Genomic DNA, 20352 nt, shown 5'->3' with positions numbered 1-20352 from the left:
AATATAGTTTAGTTTCCCACATCTATTGCAACAGGATTTATGCACTGAGAATTTCTTGGTGATCAAAGAAAACAAACGTATAATATGATATCTTTTAGCCAAATTATACTAAAAACATTTATTTGTACTGGGAGAAAATATATGTAAGTGGAGGCCTATTCATTCTTTTAATAAATAAAACTGTTCCTTATGGAGACAATGAACACTAACTTAGCTATGCTCTACTGCAGTGACATGCATCTTATGTAAGACTTCTTGAAGGTGATCACCTCAGGAGAGAGTTTTCAATATGTCTTTTTACTTAAGTGCTGGCAGGCAATATGCTGAACTGGCATTCTAATCCTTATAATTTAAGAATATTTCTTTATGTGGATAAAGGAACTTTCCATAAGTGATGATATTCAGGCTCTTGAGATAGGCAGATTATCTTAAATGTAATCACAAGGGTCTTTATAGGAAGCCAAAAGGTCAAAGAGGGAGGAAGATCATGTCATGTCAAAGTGAGAAAAGGTAATGTGATGTGGGGCCCAAGCCAAAGAATGAGGGGACAGCCTCTAGAAACTAGAAAAAAAAACCAAGGAAACAGGTTCTTTCTAGAAACTGGAAAAAAAACAAGGAAACGGATTCTCTTCAGAACCTCCATAGGGCACCAACCTTGCCAACAGCTTGATTTTAAACATATAAGACTCATTTTGGACTTCTGATCTGCAGACCTACAAGAGAATAGATTTGCATTGTTTTTAAGTCACTAAATTTGTTATAGATTGTCCCAGAAGCAACAAGAAGACTAATACAGTATCCTAGTTTCTATGCTCCTCACTAATCACTTTGATCTTGTTTTCACTTGCTTGTGTCAGATTACCTTTTTCTAATATAAAGGAATGTTTGTGAAATTCGATGTAAAGGAATGTAGAAAATGAGAGACTTGAGGTTAGGCAGTTACCTTGCGAAGTGCATACAATGTCAACTTGTGTTCTATGAGATCTTGCATTATTTTTAGTTTATAATTTAGAATAAATTCCTCAAAAATGAAAACACCAAATTAGGGGCCTTATCACTTTCCTTACTTCTTAAATTGCCACTTAACTCAGCCTCTGGTCACACCCTAGTTGTGAGAATGAGACCAACCCAAAGAACTGACATAGAAGTTCAAAGGCACAATTCCTTGTTGTGGGAAGAGGTGCATTTGCCTTCTGTTTGTCACTTCCTAGTTGCAGGATTTTAGATAAGTTATCTAAGCCTGCTGGGCTTCAGTTTTCTCATGTGAAAAATGGGGTGAAAAATAACTGATTCAAATTATTATAAAAATATAAATAAAATACAAAATAGGCAACATGAGATACATATAATATTTAAATATATAAAAATTAAATGAAATTGTAATACATAAGGGGTGCCTGGGTGGCTCAGTCGGTTAAGTATCCAACTTCGACTCAGGTCATGATCTCTCATTTCTTGGGTTTGAGCCTGGCATCCAGCTCTGTGCTGACAGCTCAGAGCCTGGAGCCTGCTTGGGATTCTGTGTCTGCCTATCTCCGCCCACTCCTGTTCACGCTCTGTCTCTACCTCTATCTCTCTCAACATTAAGTAAACATTAATTTTTTTTTTTTAAAGAAATTGTAACATATAAAAAAAAAGTAGACAGCATTGCCAAACTGTTTTGTAAATGCTTAAGTGTATGGCTACAATGTAAGAATTAATTTTTTTATTTATTTTGAGAGAGAGAGAGAAAAGAGACAGAGGCAGAGAAAGAGAGGGAGAGAGAGAGGATCCCAAGCAGGCTCCACACTGCTAGTGCATGGCCTGATGTGGGGCTTGAACCCACAAACAGTGAGACCATGACCTGATCCTAAATCAAGAGTTGGATGATGCTTAACCAACTGAGCCATCCAGGCACCCCAGAATTAATTCTTTTTTTTTTTTAATGATAATGATTGATTTCTTTCTCTCAGACTACTTAGTTCTCTTACCATTTGAGATCTAGATGATTTCTTTATGACATGTATATATTCATATTCTGCCATGAAATAGTTGCCTTCTCATTTCCAGGCCTCTAAGTTCAAAATGAATGCCAGATCAGCAGGTCCCTGAGTGACAGGCAGTGGAAAATAAAGAATGTGTAAGAGTTGTTCTGTTGATTGACATTGAGCAAAATATTGTTGATGCTCACACATTAATCTGTGCATTTTTATATTGGTACATTCTATCATGAGCATTTAAAAAATTGAGTTAGTTGATTACCTAAACTGTTTTCAGATGTTAAACATTAAAGTATTATGATGGTGGTGTTTTGTTTTGTTTTTGGCATAAACCTATCTCTAAAATATTTTCCTCTTAGAGAATAGTGTCTTATATGATTCAAACACTGATCTGCCATATTTTAGATACTGAGAAATACTTGGGTCTACTAAGTGTATGTGTGTTTCTTCACATACATGCTTTTATATAAATGCCGTTTGAAAAGCGATAATGTAAATTCAAATGACTAATTTTGCTAACAAAAAGACACAAAGCACTTAGTTTTCCACTATCATAGCTTATCATTGCAGTGATTTTCAGTGGAGTTTTACACATTTAACACTTACATGGGTGAGGCATCATGTGAAAAGTTTCTTAACATTCCCGGGAATGGCTTGTTTGCACACACTGGTTTAAATTTTTTTTTTAGTGTTTTTATTTATTTTTGAGACAGAGAGAGACAGAGCATGAGCAGGGGAGGGGCAGAGAGAGAGGGAGACACAGAATCCGAAGCAGGCTCCAGGCTCTGAGCTGTCAGCACAGAGCCCGAGGACATGGGGCTTGAACTCACAGACCATGAGATCATGACCTAAGCCGAAGTTGGCCGCTCAACCGACTGAGCCACCAAGGCACCCCTGTACACACTGATTTTAGAGTGTAATAAGAATATGTGGTTGAAGTGATTATTAATGGAGAACACCAGTGGATTAAACCCCCAGTACATAAATACAAAATTTTACGTCAATTACTAGAGCTGTAGAAGCAACTAATACCATCCTTGTATCTGTTATATTAGGAGTTTTAAGAAATATAGTTAAGGATCATGTTTATATGCTTAACCTATAAATATGTTGTAACCAAACACGAGACAATAGCCACTGATTTTTTTTATTAAAAAAATTTTTTTAATGTTTATTTATTTTTGAGAGAGAGAAAGAGAGACAGAGAGAGAGACGAACAGAGAGAGAGAGAGAGAAAGTGGGGAAGGGGCAGAGAGAGAGAGAGGAAGACACAGAATCCAAAGCAGGCTCCAGGTTTTGAGCTGTCAGTACAGAGCCTGATGCGGGGCTCGAACTCACCAACCCGTAAAATCATGACCTGAGCCGAAGTTGGTTGCTTAACCAACTGAGCCACCCAGGCACCCCAATAGCTGCTAATTTTTATCTGGGGTATTGAAGTTAAAACAAAGATAAATTTATTGTATTTAACAGAAAATAGGCTAATTAATTTATTTTATATATGATAAGACCTTATCTGAATAGGTGATATGCACATAAACTCAGCAATATCATTTTCACTATATGCTGCCCTAGGTTGTAGCAAATAGAGGAATTTTTTTTCCCCAGAGATGACTTCTTCATATCACACTTAACTAATTTTGTTCCTGTACTATTCTTAACCATATCTGAATGAATCAGTAAACTGTGAATGATCTGAATGAATTAGTAAACTGTGATGATTTTGTATCCTGTTGCTAGCCCTGGAATTATGTATGTCTTCCCTGGCAGTCATCATAACATACTATTTTAAATTAAACAATATTGCTTTAAGATTACTGCTAATAACAGCATCCAACATATTAAATAACATTTACTAAATAAACCTGATCAGTAGATGGCACCTTGAAGGTTTATATGTGGGTTGAATTAAAAGGACGTGATGTTGTTCTTTTCTTTTGGAAACGTCTGAATAAATATTCATTCATCCTTTGTTCCTCCTATGCTCAGAGATTGATCTTTCCAGTCGCTACATACCAATTTGGATTGCAGGGGCCTGGTTGTGTAATGTTAATTTGAATTCGGGATCTCCTTGGAATGCCTGATGCACATCACGACCAAAGGAATCCTGGCCCACTTAGATATTTTACGCCTGGTCTGTACCTCATCGGATCATCACAAGTACTCCTGAGAACCTATCAGTGAATTAAGTCAGTTTCCCAAAGTGACCATGAAATGCATGACTCACAGTCTCAGAAGACAGCAGTCCCATGGTCTTCGGGTCACTGTTCAGTGACCATGATTTGAATTCTGAGAATCTGAAAAGTCATTTAACATTTTCAAACCTATTCCCTCCTCTGTGAAATTGGAGGTAATAATATTCATCTGATAAAAGAAGTGACAAGTAGGATTTGTGTGACTATGCTTTCCAAGTTTGAAAGGTTACACAGATATAGGGCGTTGTTACTCTACATTTTGGACTTAGTATGTCCTAGGTAAAGTAATTTATGTGTAACTAATGATCTGGCTTACAGTTTTGATTTTTTTTAAATGGGAATCTACTTTTCTCCTGTTTCTACTCTAAACCCAAATAGTTTATCTGCTTTTTTGTGTGCTATCTCACTTGTACTCTAAGTTCCTCTCAAAAGACCCAGTGTTTTGGAATGAAGTATTATTAACCTATCCTGAAACAAATGGCTAATGTTAGTCATGATAATAGTTGTGCTATGACAACCAAAAGTATACTTTGTGCATATATATGGTACTTCACACTTTTTCCTAATGAATTTTTATAAGCATAGCAACTTTGTGCAGCAATTAAATAACTGGCTCCATGTTATGTATGTGAAAAGTGAAACACCGAGGGATTCTGAGAATTCTGTCAGTGCCATCTGCTTATACTTTACTGTCTTCTCTTAGCAACTTTCAAGTGTACAGTATAGGATTATTAACTAGAGTCCCAGAACTGTACCCTGTATCCCATGACTTAATTATTTTATGACTGGAAGTGTATAACTTTTGACCCCCTCCAGCCATTTATCCTCAAAACTATTTTTGGAGTGGATTTTTTTTTTTAACCGCATAGACTTTCTGATGAAAAAATATTGAAACTTTTATCACTGTAAATAAGCCTTAATACTTTCTAAGATTATGATGTTTTCTCTGTGAATATTAGTGGATTAGGATGCTTTAACCATATTATGGCAGTCTTTTCTCATCCTTTATTGTGGGTTATAGAAGTATCTTTAATATCAGGAATAGTGAAAATCATTTTTTAATTTATATTTATATTAAAAGTAAACAATGAAAAAATCTGAGTTTAAAGCACATGAGAACATTTGATTATTTCACATTTATCATCTTTAATATTTTAGAATGAATTTACTTTATTTTTTATAACTATAAAAGTACTCTCACTGGTGTAAACTGTTCATTGTTCAATAATCTTTAATCAAAGGTATAATTAATTTCATTTTAATTTATAGTAACTGATGTCATACAAAAAGAGAGGACGGGGGGCACCTGGATGGCTCAGCTGGTTAAGGCTCCGACTTCAGCTTAGGTCACGATCTCATGGTTTGTGGGTTTGAGCCCCATGTCAGGCTCTGAGCTGACAGCTCTGACCCTGGAGCCTGCCTCAGATTCTGTGTCTCCCTCTCTCTCTCTGCCCCTCCCCCATCTGCACTCTGTGTGTGTGTGTGTGTGTGTGTGTATGTGTGTGTGTGTGCGCCTTTCTCTCTCTCATAAATAAATAAACATTAAAAAAAATTTAAAACAGAAGACAGAACCATTAAATTTCTGTTTTTGAAGTGTAGTTGGTCTTCAAGCAATCAATGTTATACAAAAATAATATTCTGGAGATTGTCTACCTGTCTCCCTGATTTTTAAGAATCTTATAAAGAACATTTAATATAATGCAATATAATATACTAATAAATACTAATAAAGTATGTAATTATTTTGAAAAGTTAATGTTGTAAAGCCTTGTTGTTTGATCCAGAACAATGATGATAATGACTGCAAATATATTATTGCTATAGCATGTTTTTATTTATATACCTCCTCAATATACTATCTCATTAATTAGAAGGCTTACTTGGCTTATTTTTACAGCAAATGGTCACTTATTTTAATTTTCTTAAATATGCATACATAAATTATATTTTTATAACTTAAATAATAAGTAGTTTGAATACTGTTTGGTGTGCATGTCTAGATAGATAAGTGGATAGGTGGATTAGAATAGTGTTCATATTATATTTTTTAATTGAGACTCTTCAAACATAACCATGTGAAATCTCTTATTCAAGACCACTTTCTGTGCAACAAACACTTCCATAGTTATAAATTTTAACTTTTATGCCCTACTCATAAATAGGACATAAAGTAGTAGGGAATAGAGTAGTAATCTGTCTTTTGATATAAAACATTGATTAAATAATAAAACATATGTAGTTGCCCTTCTGTATCTGAGAATTAGAAGAACAGACACAACTTCTAAATGAATTTTATTATATCAGGTGTAGAAATCAGAATGAAAGATTGATAATAGGATGTAAAACAAGAGTAGACCAAGAAAGCCGATGATTTAATAACTGCAGATCAGAAATACTACATTTACAAAATATTTACATCTCATTGAATTTTATGATGTATACTTCTTTCATTGTTAACTATTACTACTTCAAATGCAATCTCGATGATAACTTTCTTTAACAAATTACATAAATAACTAAGTTTATATAGCTGCTCCTTTTATAAACATCTGAGATAGATTTATGAGTTTTTTTCCAGGTGTGATATGAAAATTGTATGCCTTAACTGCAAAGAAACATGTATTTTGACCTTGAGACATCTCCTTCGAAAACATTTTCTTTGTAAAAGGGAAGTACTCCAATTTTTTAAAGTCTGAGTACACTAAAATGGCAAGGTGTCTCCTTGCCTCTTATGTGTGAGGCCAGCCACATTTACATTACCGTTATTACAGGTTCTCTGGTAATCATCCTTAGACATTAAATCTACACAAGAGAACATTAGGGACATGTTGTTCCTCAGGATTAACTATCATGCTAAATTGCATAAAAAGTATAGAATATTGGCTTTTATTAATCTTCCACTGAAAGCACAGAATATATTTTTCACCTTACAACATTCACTAATGAATCAATTTTAATTTAGGTACTAAGAAAAATCCTCATTAAGGCCAACAAATGGTAGCCTCAAGCAAACCCAAGGTATTTTCACAGTAAATCAGAATGAGTTGTTCCTTCGGTGCTCCCTTATTCCGCCAGTATGCAAACAATGATTCAGCACTATTGGTCATTTCATAGAATAAAGCATATCTTCAAGTAGATATAACAGAAAATTCTAGCCGTGAGGTAGTATATTTCTGAGATGAATAAACAAGAACATAAGACAGGATAACTGTAGAATGCCTCATCCTGTACACTTAGTGACAATATAATAGTTGGAAAACATTATTTTTCTATAGAAAAATGTACCTATCAATAAATTACCGAACGTAGACAATTTCTGAGTAAAATTTACCTTAGCAAAGCCACTCCAAATCAAAGAATCAATTTCATTATATGTATACGTACCCATGATTAAATCTGGGTAGCCCAGATTTGTTTAGCCGAGTTGCCACAAAGGATGCCTAGTGTATATTTCTATTTTAGTAGTGGTTTTTGATTATTCTCTTTGGGGATTCAAAGTTATTTTAACTTATAGGATATTGATATTTGTGAACAGCCATCTGTGAGGTTAGTGTAATTATTTGGCCAAACACAAGGAACATGAGAATCAGTTCATAGAAATGGCTTTACTTATGGTGTTAGTAATATATTAATTGATATAAATTAAATTTTAAGAGATTTTAATTCTCAAATATTAAATTTTTATTGATTTAGCTTTGGCCAAAGCATTTCCACATTATATTTTGACTGCCTTTAAAATGGATGTCATGATAATCATTGAATGTATTTTACAAATTTCTGATAAAACTCTGTGGTTATATTTTTTCAATTTTTTTTTAACGACAGTGAGTGATTCCTACCAAACAGTTATTTGTATTCACGTTGGTGCCGTCCTAAGAACCAGTTAGTGTTGCTTAAGCAGTATTTAATTTCTAACTCAATGTTGCACTGTGTTCACTGAAAGATCAAATTCGTTAGTATGAGTAAACTGAATGAGTTGATTTTTATTTCTAGGTTTGTTTTTTTTTCTTGAGTATACTACAGATATTTCCTTCCAAAGTCTAAAACTCTAAATTGAGCAAAACCATACTTAAATTTTTATAACAAGAAGCAAAATAAATTCAGCACTGGTATTAATCATGATTTCACTTCCCATAAGTTTATTATTTCTTCTTTTTTATTTTTTTGATTTCAGGTGCAATAACAGAACACAGTGCGCAGTGGTGGCAGGTCCTGATGTTTTTCCAGACCCGTGTCCAGGAACCTATAAATACCTTGAAGTGCAGTATGAATGTGTCCCTTACAGTATGTATATTCCTGTACTTTTCTTGTGAAAAGACATTAAGCATTGTTTTGCGTGCATTGACCAAATATTCTCTATGAAAGTGTAAGAAGTATTACATACATTTTTTTTAAAGACTTAAGTTTTCAGGATCATAAATCCTCCCACCATTGGAAGAATTAGATGTTGCCTGAATGATCCTGAAGTATTCATTTTGACTATACATTTCTGTATATCCATACTTATTCTAAACCTTTTCTTAATGCAAGAATATAAAACGTTTAGAAAAGTGTTAAGAGAAAAAAAAGGAGACTGCCTCCCTCTAGGTCTAAGCAAACAAGCAATGAATATGAATAATATCTTGCATATTATATTATATAAGTATTATATATATAATATAATATATGGCTGTCTATATGATATAATATATATTATTATACTTACATTAGTGGTATAGAAATTGATAAATTTTGAACTTTGTAGAAGTTGTATTATCTAATCTATAAGTGCTGTCAACATTTGGTGGACTAGAAATATATTCATCCAGAAGGAATAAACTGAAAAGATATTACAAAAGTTACATGAGCTAAAGCACTCTTCAGAATTTATCTTTTGCAGCCTCAAGAAGTTTGTCTTTGCAGCTTTTAAGTCAGATATGGTATATGCCAACATCATTTTTTTTCTTCAGGAGTAATGAAGGATCAAACAATCAAAACTGGAACATTTTTTTCTGACTTTCCACCCAAAGGAAGAATCACCATTTCATAAAAATATTTTTGATCTGGCAGTTAATTGTTCATGGGATTCTTTAGTAAAGATTGCCTAGGAAATCCTACATTCTCATATTAGATAATCAGTTCATCCACAAAGTTCAAAACACCTGGGATCACAAGTAAATCCCAGGTTCCAACTTCCTTTGACATCTCAGAAGGAAAGTACCTGAGGATCAACAAGTTTGTTGTGCTAAGAGATAGTTGTCAGCTTGCCGCATTTCTGCTCATTTAAGAAGCAACACATTACTCCTAAGCTGTAAGTGTGCATAATCCAATAATAGAGAGCAAATTGGCCAGCAAGAAATGAATTGAAATTTTAAAATAATGAAAGCAATCAAGAGAGAATTTCATTTTTGCTTTATTTTCAGTGTGATTGATTAGAGAAAGTTTATCTAGTGATGTTTTATAAGCTAATTTTCCTTGTTATGAAAACAGCATGAGTGCATAGGTTTTGTTGAAATCTCAACTGAATTTATGCTTTGTATATATTGTTATCTCTAGGGACCCTTCTATGAAAGTATAAAGCTCTTCCTGACCAGTTATTGTTCATTAGGGAAATTTTAAAAAAGAACATTTGTAGTCCTTTTTGGAACTTTGACAATTATATTTGGATTATATAGTAAGATCTTTGTGAATTATATAGAATAGCTGTTTCCAAAGGCATTTTATAAAAATATACCATAAGGAATACCTCATTTTTAAAGACAGTTTGAGGAAACTTTCAATCATATTTTTGAAACGTGAAAGCTGAAGTAGAAACTGTCAAGCTAGATTTTTTCACAATTTTTAAATATTAAAGAATTTCACAGCTGTCTCTTCAATTTTCTGTATTTCTTCAGAATTTCTTTGAGGATAGTTCCTCCAAAATCCTCTGCCAAACGTATCTTGAAAAATCATTACTTAAATCATTTCAATATAAATAAGAATTTGTTCATATGCTTTTGCATAGAAGGAGTGTGGTTTACTACACATTTCCCTTCTCTCTTACAAATCTTCAGAGATAAACAATTTGATTCCTGAATATCCTATCTATACAGGTTTCTGATAATCCTAAAAATTTACTGGTTGTCTAGTAAGGATGTGCATTATATTAAGATATTTTTCTGATTGTTTCATTAAATAAGAATTATAAACTTAGGTGCAGCCACTCGCCAGTTTATATACTGGCTTGATTTATACGGTGTAGCATGATTGTGTTTGTTTAAATTATCTTCAGTTAAAAGTGCAATGTACAAATGGGAATTCACTTAGTAAATTTAAAGTGATTTTATAGGAAAAAATGCAAAAGAATATATAAACCGTGAAATAAAGTGTAGTGACTTATTTGAAAGGGAGGTTTATTTAGTAGAAAAACGACCAGAGATCAGGGAGCGTGGGTTCAGAGTATGGTCTGGTTACTTAACGAAAAGCATTAGTCCTTCAGCTGAGAAGCTATTAAAATTTTCTGGATCTCACCTTGTAGATCTATTCCCTGATCTGTAGTAAGTTGTGATTTAGACCAACCCTAAGCTCTTTTTTCTTATCTGTAGCATAAAATACACAGACTTTTTCAATGTAAAAAAAAAATCACTTACTTAAAATAGCTACCATTTTTTGGCACTTACTACATCTCATTTACTACATGGGTTAAATGTTTACATACATTATTTTATTAAGTTCTCACAATATCCTCCTCCCTGTTTGGTATGAGTATTGCTATTCTGAAGAAGAAACTGAAGCACAATAGGATAAGCTAACATTTCATGTAAAACAAAGAATAGCTGGATAATAACTGAGCCAAGAGTGGAGCCTGTCTCAAGTACCTGTTCTTAAGGACTCAGCTTTGGTTCTCCCCATAGAGTTTCCCATTGATAGTTTCATGAGTTATTTAATCTCATTCAGTATTTAACCATTATAATTGTTACCAGTACAGCAATGGCACACGATGAAAACAAATGCTTCAAGAGCCTAGAATTTTTTTGTTAGTTCTTTTGCTACTTACTTTTAAGAGGTTTTAATGCCTTTCTTCAAGCCGCTGAATCACTGCAAACTTCCATTTCCTCAAACACCTAACAAAGCATAATGGCAAAAACTAGTTTGTGCTGTTAAAATGTCACCCACAATTTGGAATGAGGCTCTTATCTAAGTAGTACCTTAAGAAGAAGTTATTTAAACCACTTGTATGATAAGAGAAATCCTAGTACTTAATATGCTTATTGAAATATCCCTAATGTATGATTAGAAGGTAAACTTCAGATGTAGGATTCATTATTAGTATTTTAAAACTTTCTACTTGAACAACTGAATAAACAAATTATGGTAGGTTCTATTTGTTATACAATTCAGTAATATCCATTTTCATTTTTAATTTAAGACAAAAAACTTCACTGTATATAAGCGATGCGTTTGGTATTTATGAATGTTTTCTTCTTAATATTAACCCATGGAAAAAATGTTAGTATTGGTATTTTCTTTTTTTATATATGTCCTGTGTGTGTGTTCCCATGGTAATATTGATTTTTAAGATGATATTTCCCCATGGAAAAACATAGAAAGAATGAAAATATAGTGTTATGCCCAGAATTCGTGATCCCCAAAGACCACTAGGGAGCCGAGTCCGATGCAAAAGCAAAGAGCCTTTATTCGAGCTAGCTCGAGCTCAATCCCCTACCTGCACCGACGACGCAGCGGTGAGATACCAGGGAAAGAGAGCGAGTTTCAAAAGGACAAAGGTTTTATTGGGGCCTAGGGGCAGTTGGTGAGGTAATGGCTGTGGCCTCAGCCGATTGGCTGGGGAAGGGTCCTGGGGAAGGGTCCGAGTCCTGTTAGGCAGGTGAGGGGGGGTTACTCAAGGGGAGGAGGTGTGGTCAAGGTGAAGGACACAGAACAAGATGGAGTCGGCTGGCGTAGGCCCGCCCTTTCAATAGAAAGGAATATAGGAAAAATTATGTGGGAAAGCGTATAAATATTAATGATATATAAGCATATTACAGGTAATATAGATAAAAATTCAGCAAAATTCTTTGTATCACACAAGGAATGTGGAGTTAAAATATCTAAAGTGAGCTTGCAATAAATTTTGCATAGAGTTTTAGGAGTCAGTAAATAGGTATATGGTTAAACAATGACAGTTCTAGAAGAGCCTTAACCTGAATCAAATGGTATGACTTTTTTTCTTTTCTTTCTTTCTTTCTTTCTTTCTTTCTTTCTTTCTTTCTTTCTTTCTTTTTTAGATGCTGATGGGAAAGAAAATGAGAAAAAAATAGTGATTATAAACAATTTTGTGAGACCACTTTCTTAGAGTGTCTTGTCAACTTTTCTGAATCACTAAAGTTATATTTAATTTTTTCTAAATCTCAATTTCTCCCTCCAGTCTGTATTTTCTTATTTCGGCTCACAAATACCCTGTTTGTCACCAAATTTGGGACAGATGAAATCAATACTTTTCTCTGTTCTTGTCACACCTTAGTTCCAGTGTGACTTTTCTTTTGAGGTTTTTCTTCCTTAGTGATTTTTTTTTCTTCTCCCGGGAGATGACCCAGATATTCCAGAGGTTAAACCTCTGCATTTACCGGGGCCACACTTTTGCTCTCCAGCCCCCTTCTTGCCTCACTTCCATCCCTTTTGGCCTGATTGGGGATGGAAATTGTGGCATCTTCCAGTAGAGTTACCCTTGTTTAGCAGGTTTACAGGGAAGATTTGTGTTAGGGAGAAAACAATAAAACAACTAACCACCTACGTAGAGTATTTTTTCTGAACAAAGAATCTTTACTTTGTATCCTGCTGACAATTTGTCTTTCTTCCAAGGCATACAATTTCACGCACATTACACTCACAAAGTGCTTGTCTTCTCTCACAAGCCAGCTTTTCTCTTCAGTTCTTTGTCTCTTCCTTTTAGGAATACAAAGCACTTATTAGTTATTCTAGCAATCTTCTCTCATGGTGGATTTTCTTAGGAAATGGGGGGAGGAGGAAGCACACGATTTGGAGAGCTATTAGAAATGAGTGTTTGATTAAACCAATCATGTTATAGCACTTGCAGGCTTTCTCACCATACACATTAGCCATCTGAAGAGTTATTTGTGATCGTCTATGGAAAGACAAGCAAAATGTATCTTGTTGGAAAATCAGTATTTACAAATAATTTCATAATCTGTTAGTTTCATCTCTTTTACTGTAAGAAAAAGTGCTGTACTTTTCTTCAGCATTTGAAACAGACCAATTCTTTAATTATAAATAACTAAATATATTTTTGCAACTAATGGTCTAATCAGTTCCTTTTTAATATATGCATTCTTTGATTCTTATTATGTAAAAAATACAGATTTTAAAGATCATGTGCGGAGGGGCACCTAGGTGGCTCAGTCAGTTAAGCACCTGACTCATGATTTCAGCTCAGGTCATATCTCAAAATTTGTGGGTTCTTGCACCACATTGGGCTCTGAGGCTGAAAGCATGGAGCCTAATTAGGATTTTCTCTCTCTCCCTCTCTCTCTCTTTCTCTGCCCCTTTCTTACTTGCATGTTCTCTCTCCTGCGCTCAAAAATGAATAAAGTTTTAAAAAAATTTTAAAACTCATGTGCTGAAATTAACCCATATGTTTAATTTTTAAGATATCACAGAAATGTCAAGATATAATTTGAATAACAATGTTTCACCACCTTTTTGAGTTTCTGACCTATAGGAGACATTCAAGAAATATGTATTAAATGATTGAAGAAAAAAGAAAATTTAGTCAAAATGGCTCCTTCTATTTATTGCTCTAATGATAAATTCAAGAAGCTCTTATCTACAGAAAATACCTTATTAGTTCAGAGGGAAGATCTATGGCAAAAATATAGATTATATGAATTTTAGTTCTTCCAAATTGGTGATTGTATTCCTCAAGAATGCTAATAGCAACCCATTTGTTTTTCACATTATTCTTCTCTATGCCTCCATGCAACATAGCAAGTATTGTCCCGTAAATATTATTCCATCTGTAAGAGCAGTTATCTAAATTCTCTTTTTTAGAATGATATTTGTAACAAAAGCAACCAAATTCTTCCTTTCTTTGTTTTTCTCCTTTTGCTCCCCCCCCCAGTTTATTTCTTTCTCTTTCAAATAGTTTTTCTTTATTTCACAATATCTTGTACCTAACAGATAATCCATAAATTGTGTGCTGATAGTTAATTTAAGTTCTGCTTATATGCCTAAAGTATTATATACCTATAAAAATTGCCCTCGTTGGTACAAAACAAGAAACTTAGATGGACTGTACTTTCTTGGAGGTCCTAATCCTAAACTCTCTCATACCTCTGTCTATCTGCTCATATGTTTATGGAAATTATTCTCAACTAAATGATGTCATTTGCTTTGAAGACCTCCCACTTATCTGTCGTCACTCAACATCTGTGATATACCTGGCATTGCTGCATATTAGCATAGAAAGCTCTGAAAAAAGATTCTGCGCTCAAAGAATTTAGTCCGGTGGGGCTCAAGGTCCCCAAAGTTACAATGTCATTAGTTCAGCAAAGCAAAGGAGCATTTCACATTAGCAGTGTACAGAGAAGGCACGCCCTTCCCATGGCGGCTAGTATGGGATGGGGATGGGTATTTTCCGGGAAGGTTTTCTAGAGGAGATGACCCTTGATCTGAGTCTTAAAGAATGAGTAGACTCCAGTGAGAAGGACAGTCGTTTGTTTCTTTGTTTTAATTTTTTTTTAACATTTATTTATTTTTGACCCAGAGAGACAGGGCATGAGCGGGGTAGGGGCAGAGAGAGAAGGAGACACAGAATCCGAAGCGGGCTCCAGGCCCTGAGCTGTCAGCACAGAGCCTGACGCGGGGCTCAAACTCACAGACTGTGAGATCATGACCTGAGCCGAAGTCGGACGTTCAACCGACTGAGCCACCCAGGCGCCCCGACAGTCGTTTTTAACAGATGGGACAATGTAAGATAAGAAACTGTATGGTGAATGTAAAACCAAAAGTGTTTGGTGTTTTCATAAAATACAGAACATAACAGTGACAGGAGATGAACCTGTCAATTGGCAGGTGGGAATCATGACCTCTGTGTATGCTGTGATCCCTGTGAGACCTAATACTTATTGCAGTGTGGATCACAGAAAAGACAGTAAAACTATTTCTGAAGGCAATTAACTGATATGTTAATAAGACATGCTTGCAAATCTTTAAAAAAACAGTTTTGACTGGTTTAAGTTAAAAAATTTTGGGGGGGGGGTGGTGGGGGATACAAAGTAGCAGTTCCAGAATCAGGTAACAACCAGGTCCAGAAAAATAAGATCCCATGAGCCACAGAACAAGAACTGGTGGAGAGTCTCTTAAGGGCTCTATTATGTTCAGATGAATAAGTTCCAAAAATGTTTCATCTGGTGTAATTCCTGTAGTGATCTAGGTTGGGACATTAAGACTGCATGACATCTAGTATCAAGGTGGTGTTTTCATACAAAGACAGTGGGGCTGGAAAAGAGCCTAAATGTGATCAGGAGGACCAGATCCCTCCGTAGAATCGGGTGCAAACCTGTCCTGTAGTGGCTCTGGGCCAGCTTCAGCCTGCAGAGGGATTCCATAAGCCTCTCAAACCCCGGAAAGACAGATTTAACATAAAGTCTGCAGCAATACTGGACCTGCATTTCCTTGGGCAATGATAGACTGAAGCTGGCTGCTCCCTCTTAAATAAGGGGCAGCTGGGTGGCTCAGTTGATTAAGTGTCGGACTTTGGCTCAGGTCACGATCTCATGGTCTATGAGTTCGAGCCCCATGTCGGGCTCTGTGCCAACAGCTCAGAGCCTGAAGTTTGCTTCCGATTCTGTGCCTCCCTCTCTCTCCCTGCCATGCTCTGTCTCTCAAAAATAATAAATGCTAAAAATTTTTTAAACATAAATAGGGTCTGTTCTTCTCTATTTGTTGTATTATCCAGCATTTATTGTATTTTACGTGGTTCACTATAATCACTTAAAATGTCTCCTGGCTTCTGAAGATACTTAAATTTTGTAACTCTTGTTCTAGAGTTTGGATATTTCTGAAGATACTTAAATTTTGCAATTCTTATTCTAGAGTTTGGATATAATCAGTGCTAATACATGTAAAAGCACTCTAAATTGTTACTATATTTCTTAATTTTCAAAAGATAGTAAGTTCTTATACCAAGAATAATTCTACCAACAGAAGGTTTTTGGTGCTCAATATGGGTCCGTCCTTATGTTAGGTGCTGGGGAAAAATAGATTTCGTCCCTGTGAAGCTGGCAGGCTTGGGGGATAAGGCAAATAAATAACACATGAACCAGTACATACAATCATCAAAGATAGCAATAAAATGCAAGAAGAAAATAAACATGACTGTATGATAGAGAGCAGTGAAAGGATCAGCTTATTATGTAAGGTGTGGTAACAGACTTCTCTGAAAGACCTGAAGAATGGGGATAGGACAATCAGACAAAGAGCCTGGGAAAGAACTTCCAATGCAGGGAGAGCAGCAGCAATGAAGACTGCCAGGTGGGGAAGAGGTCAGGCAGCTCTCATACCTGATAGAAAGTCGGTGTGACAACAGTCCAGTCAAGATGGAGGCCAGTGACTTGGAGAGCTACAAGCCTGCAATTAATATTGTTAATAACATTGCTAGTGAAACAGAAATTTCTTTGAAGATTCTAGGATTTATTAAGAATCAAAGTATGCTGAGTGAAATTAAATAAACTGGCATTCTCTTTAAAGGATATATTGTGAAACATATTGCATGATTCTACAGTAACATAAAGGTAAACTTTCATCAAATAAGCCAAAGGTCACATGGCATCAATACTGAGGTAAGCTTTGTATATAGTTATAGTAGATTAATAATATGTAAATGTATGCTTAGATGCTGATTATAAGGGACCAAGATAAATTGAGGGTATTAAAGAATTAATTGCAATGCCAGAATTAGGAAAAGATTTGGTTTAGGAAGTACAATGTTATATAGACATAAATAAACTTTGAGAGGTTAGCTTAAGTATGTTCATTTGCTTTATTTGAAATAGTAAAATTATAGAGTTTGTGCACTTAAACTTAATTCAAATAAATTTTTATAAGGTGCTCTAATTGAATTGCATAAACATGTAGGATTAAAAAAGACACGGAATATAACATTTTGTTTTTAAAATATACTGCATATGGGGAGAAAACTAGTGAAAACATGTGAAGGTAAGGCTATTTTCCAAAGTGTTTATTGCTAAAAAAGGGTTTGTAGCAAACATCATGATGTATTTTACCTGTGGAGTTAGTTGTCCAGGTATTTTTTTTCTAAATACATGTAAAATCAAAAATACTATAAAAGCTCCTAGTTATTTTTTTTTTGTATTTTAATCATTAATTTTATGAAGCTAGAAAAATTGAATCAATTGGTTTGAAAGTATTTCATTCAAATATTAAAATTTCAACACAATATCTCATTAAAATGTTAAAGTGTTGATGCTCCTGGGTGGCTCAGTCTGTTAAGTCTCTGACTCTTGATCTCAGCTTGGGTCTTGATGTTAGGGTCATGAGGTCAAGTCCCACACTGGGCTTCGTGCTTGGCCTGGAGCCCACTTAAATTAAAACAAAAATAATAAAGTGATAAAGGGAAAATATATGTAAATTTTAATAGTTTTACTTTTGAGAAACTTCTCAAATGGTAGGATATCACAGTTCCTATGAATGCTGTAAACATTTTTAATTGCTTAATAATTTTATAAAACCCTTCTGTAAGCCCAAAGACTTTTTAACAATTAAATTCTTATATGGCAGACTCAATAATGATGCCACCCCAAAAATCTATATCCTCATCCCTAGAACCTGTGAATATTTACCTTAAATGACAAAAGGGGCATTGTAGAGGTGATTAGATTAACAATCTTGAGTTAGGGAGATTATATTAGATTATCCCAAGTAGATTGACTGTAATCACAAATGTCCTTATAAGAAGGAGGCAATGTTAGAAGCAGGGATATATGACAACAGAAGCAGAGTGAAGTACATGAAGATACAGAAAGGGGTCACTAGTCAAGTAATGCAGGTGGCCTCTGTGAAGCTGGAGAGAACAAGGAAATAATTTTTCCCCTAGAGCCTCCAGGATGAACGTAATTCTGCTACCCTCTTTTTTTTAAAGTTTATTTATTAATTTTGAGAGAGACAGAGAGCATGAGGTGGGGAGGGGCAGAGAGAGAGAGAGAGAGAGAGAGAGAGAGAGAGAATCTGAAGCAGGCTCCATGCTGTCAGTGCAGAGTCCGAGGTGGTGCTCAAACTCACGAACTGTGAGATCGTGACCAGAGTAGAAACCAAGAGTCAGATGCTTTAACTAGCTGAGCCACCCAAGTGCCCCTCTGCCACCCTCTTAATTGTAGCCCTTAAGACCCACACCGGACTTCTGACGTAAGTGTTTGAAACTACTACATTTGTGGTAATTTGTTACAACAGCAGTAGAATACCAATAAAACTTATTATAATATTATCTTTTCCCTAAAATTATTAAATTGTTTTTTTAATTGTTGTTTACTTAGGATGTGGACTAACAAAGACATAGTTTTTCTTTCTAAGTAAAGATTATCGTATTTTTCTCATATTTTTATTTTTTATTTTTTAATGTTTATTTTTGACAGAGAGAGAGAGAGAGAGAGAGAGAGAGAGTGGGTGAGGGGGGAGAGAGAGAGAGAGAGAGAGAGAGAGAGAGAGACAGAGGATCTGAAGCAGACTCTACACTAACAGCAGAGAGCCCAATGCAGGGCTCAAACTCACAAATCATGACATCATGACCTAAGCCAAAGTTGAATGCTTAACTGAGTCACCCAGGTGCCCCTCTCATGATACTTTTAAAGAAAACCATTTAAACTTTCTGTAATAGACTTGCTAGATGTAGGATATGCAGCACATCATTATAGACAGAAATCATGTTACTTCTTTTTATAAATGTATCAAACGCTAGGCAATCCCAAGTCAAGTTGGTATTTAGTATAATTAATTTTGCTATGTTACACATATCTACTATTTATGTGAGGCAGCAAAAAAATGAATTCAGTAAATAAGGAGTTGATTGTGAATATATGAACTACATAAATAGTATGAATAAATGTAGTGAGTTTCCATGTAAATTTTCTTGTATCTTTAAAGAGGAATTTCTCGCAATAACTGACTTATAATACTTGAATTAAACCCATATATATGGCCTTCCAAGTCTGTTCTGTATGTATTAATATAATTTAGTTTTACCAACATTTAATGAAAACCTAGTTATCTTCAAAATATTGCACAGTGTTCAAATGCCTCCAATAATAATGCCTTCAAATATGAGTGGTTCCTAACTTCCAAGAACCCATAATCTCCTCATCATTCTGTCCTCCTTCAAGTAATCACATCAATGTAGAATCAAAGACTGGGAAGGAAACTCAATACCATTTAGTTTTTATTAATATGTATTATAAACATATTATCTTCTTTCTATGCTTATTGCTTTTCAGCTTCAATTAGAACAGAAACCAGGGCAGAATAGAATAGTAAGTGATACGGAAGAAAAAGAAGTGGCTGTTTCTAAGTGCATCTCTATGGCAAAGACATATTACCTCTACTCTTTATCAGTTCCTACCACATTTTCCCTGTCTTCGCATTACCAAGTTCTCTGAAGCATTGGAGAATATAACATAGTGGTTAAGAATGAGAGCCTTAGAATTTACGTTCTGATTTTGTCAATTACTAGCTATGTCCTAATGACGTTGTTTTACTGCTCTGTGAACAAAACCCTTCACAGAGAAAATAGGGATGATAATCAACTTACAGAGTTTCTGTGAAACTTAAAATTAAAATGAAATATATGTTAAAAGCTTTGTACAGTGACAGCCACATTAGAAATGCCCAGTATATCGTAGCTATTCAGTTTAATATGCCTGTTGCCTCTCAGCCATTTTCAAAGTCTTTTGACAATCAGTACCATCATGCACTGCGGCTTGAAATTATTTAATGCTGTTAACTTATCCCAGGATTTGGGGAGCCCCAGGCATTGTAGAGTTACATCTTTCTCTAGTTCTTTGGACTACTGGTATAATTTTCCCAGACTTCTGTCTTAATTCTCCATTTTTCGTTTCAGATCACCTCTGGATTTTGAGTCCTTCTCAGAGCTCGATCAGGGCATCTGGCATATGATTTAGATTTTAAACCAGTTC

At 34.9% G+C, this 20352-nt stretch overlaps 1 protein-coding gene across 25 annotated transcripts in view; it reads left to right on the top strand.

The window, feature by feature from the left end:
- ADGRL3 (adhesion G protein-coupled receptor L3) overlaps positions 1 to 20352 on the top strand; it is an 818271-nt gene that overhangs the window by 473309 nt on the left and 324610 nt on the right. For all 25 annotated transcript variants that reach the window (XM_053217310.1, XM_053217313.1, XM_053217311.1 and 22 more), the window contains one exon: positions 8346 to 8455. In XM_053217310.1, the coding sequence (XP_053073285.1) occupies positions 8346 to 8455 (110 nt within the window). The remainder of the gene's footprint in view (positions 1 to 8345; positions 8456 to 20352) is intronic.

This window comes from Acinonyx jubatus, chromosome B1, assembly GCF_027475565.1.
Source record: "Acinonyx jubatus isolate Ajub_Pintada_27869175 chromosome B1, VMU_Ajub_asm_v1.0, whole genome shotgun sequence".
Classification (NCBI taxonomy): domain Eukaryota; kingdom Metazoa; phylum Chordata; class Mammalia; order Carnivora; family Felidae; genus Acinonyx; species Acinonyx jubatus.
This window is presented reverse-complemented; position numbering and strand designations above follow the sequence as displayed.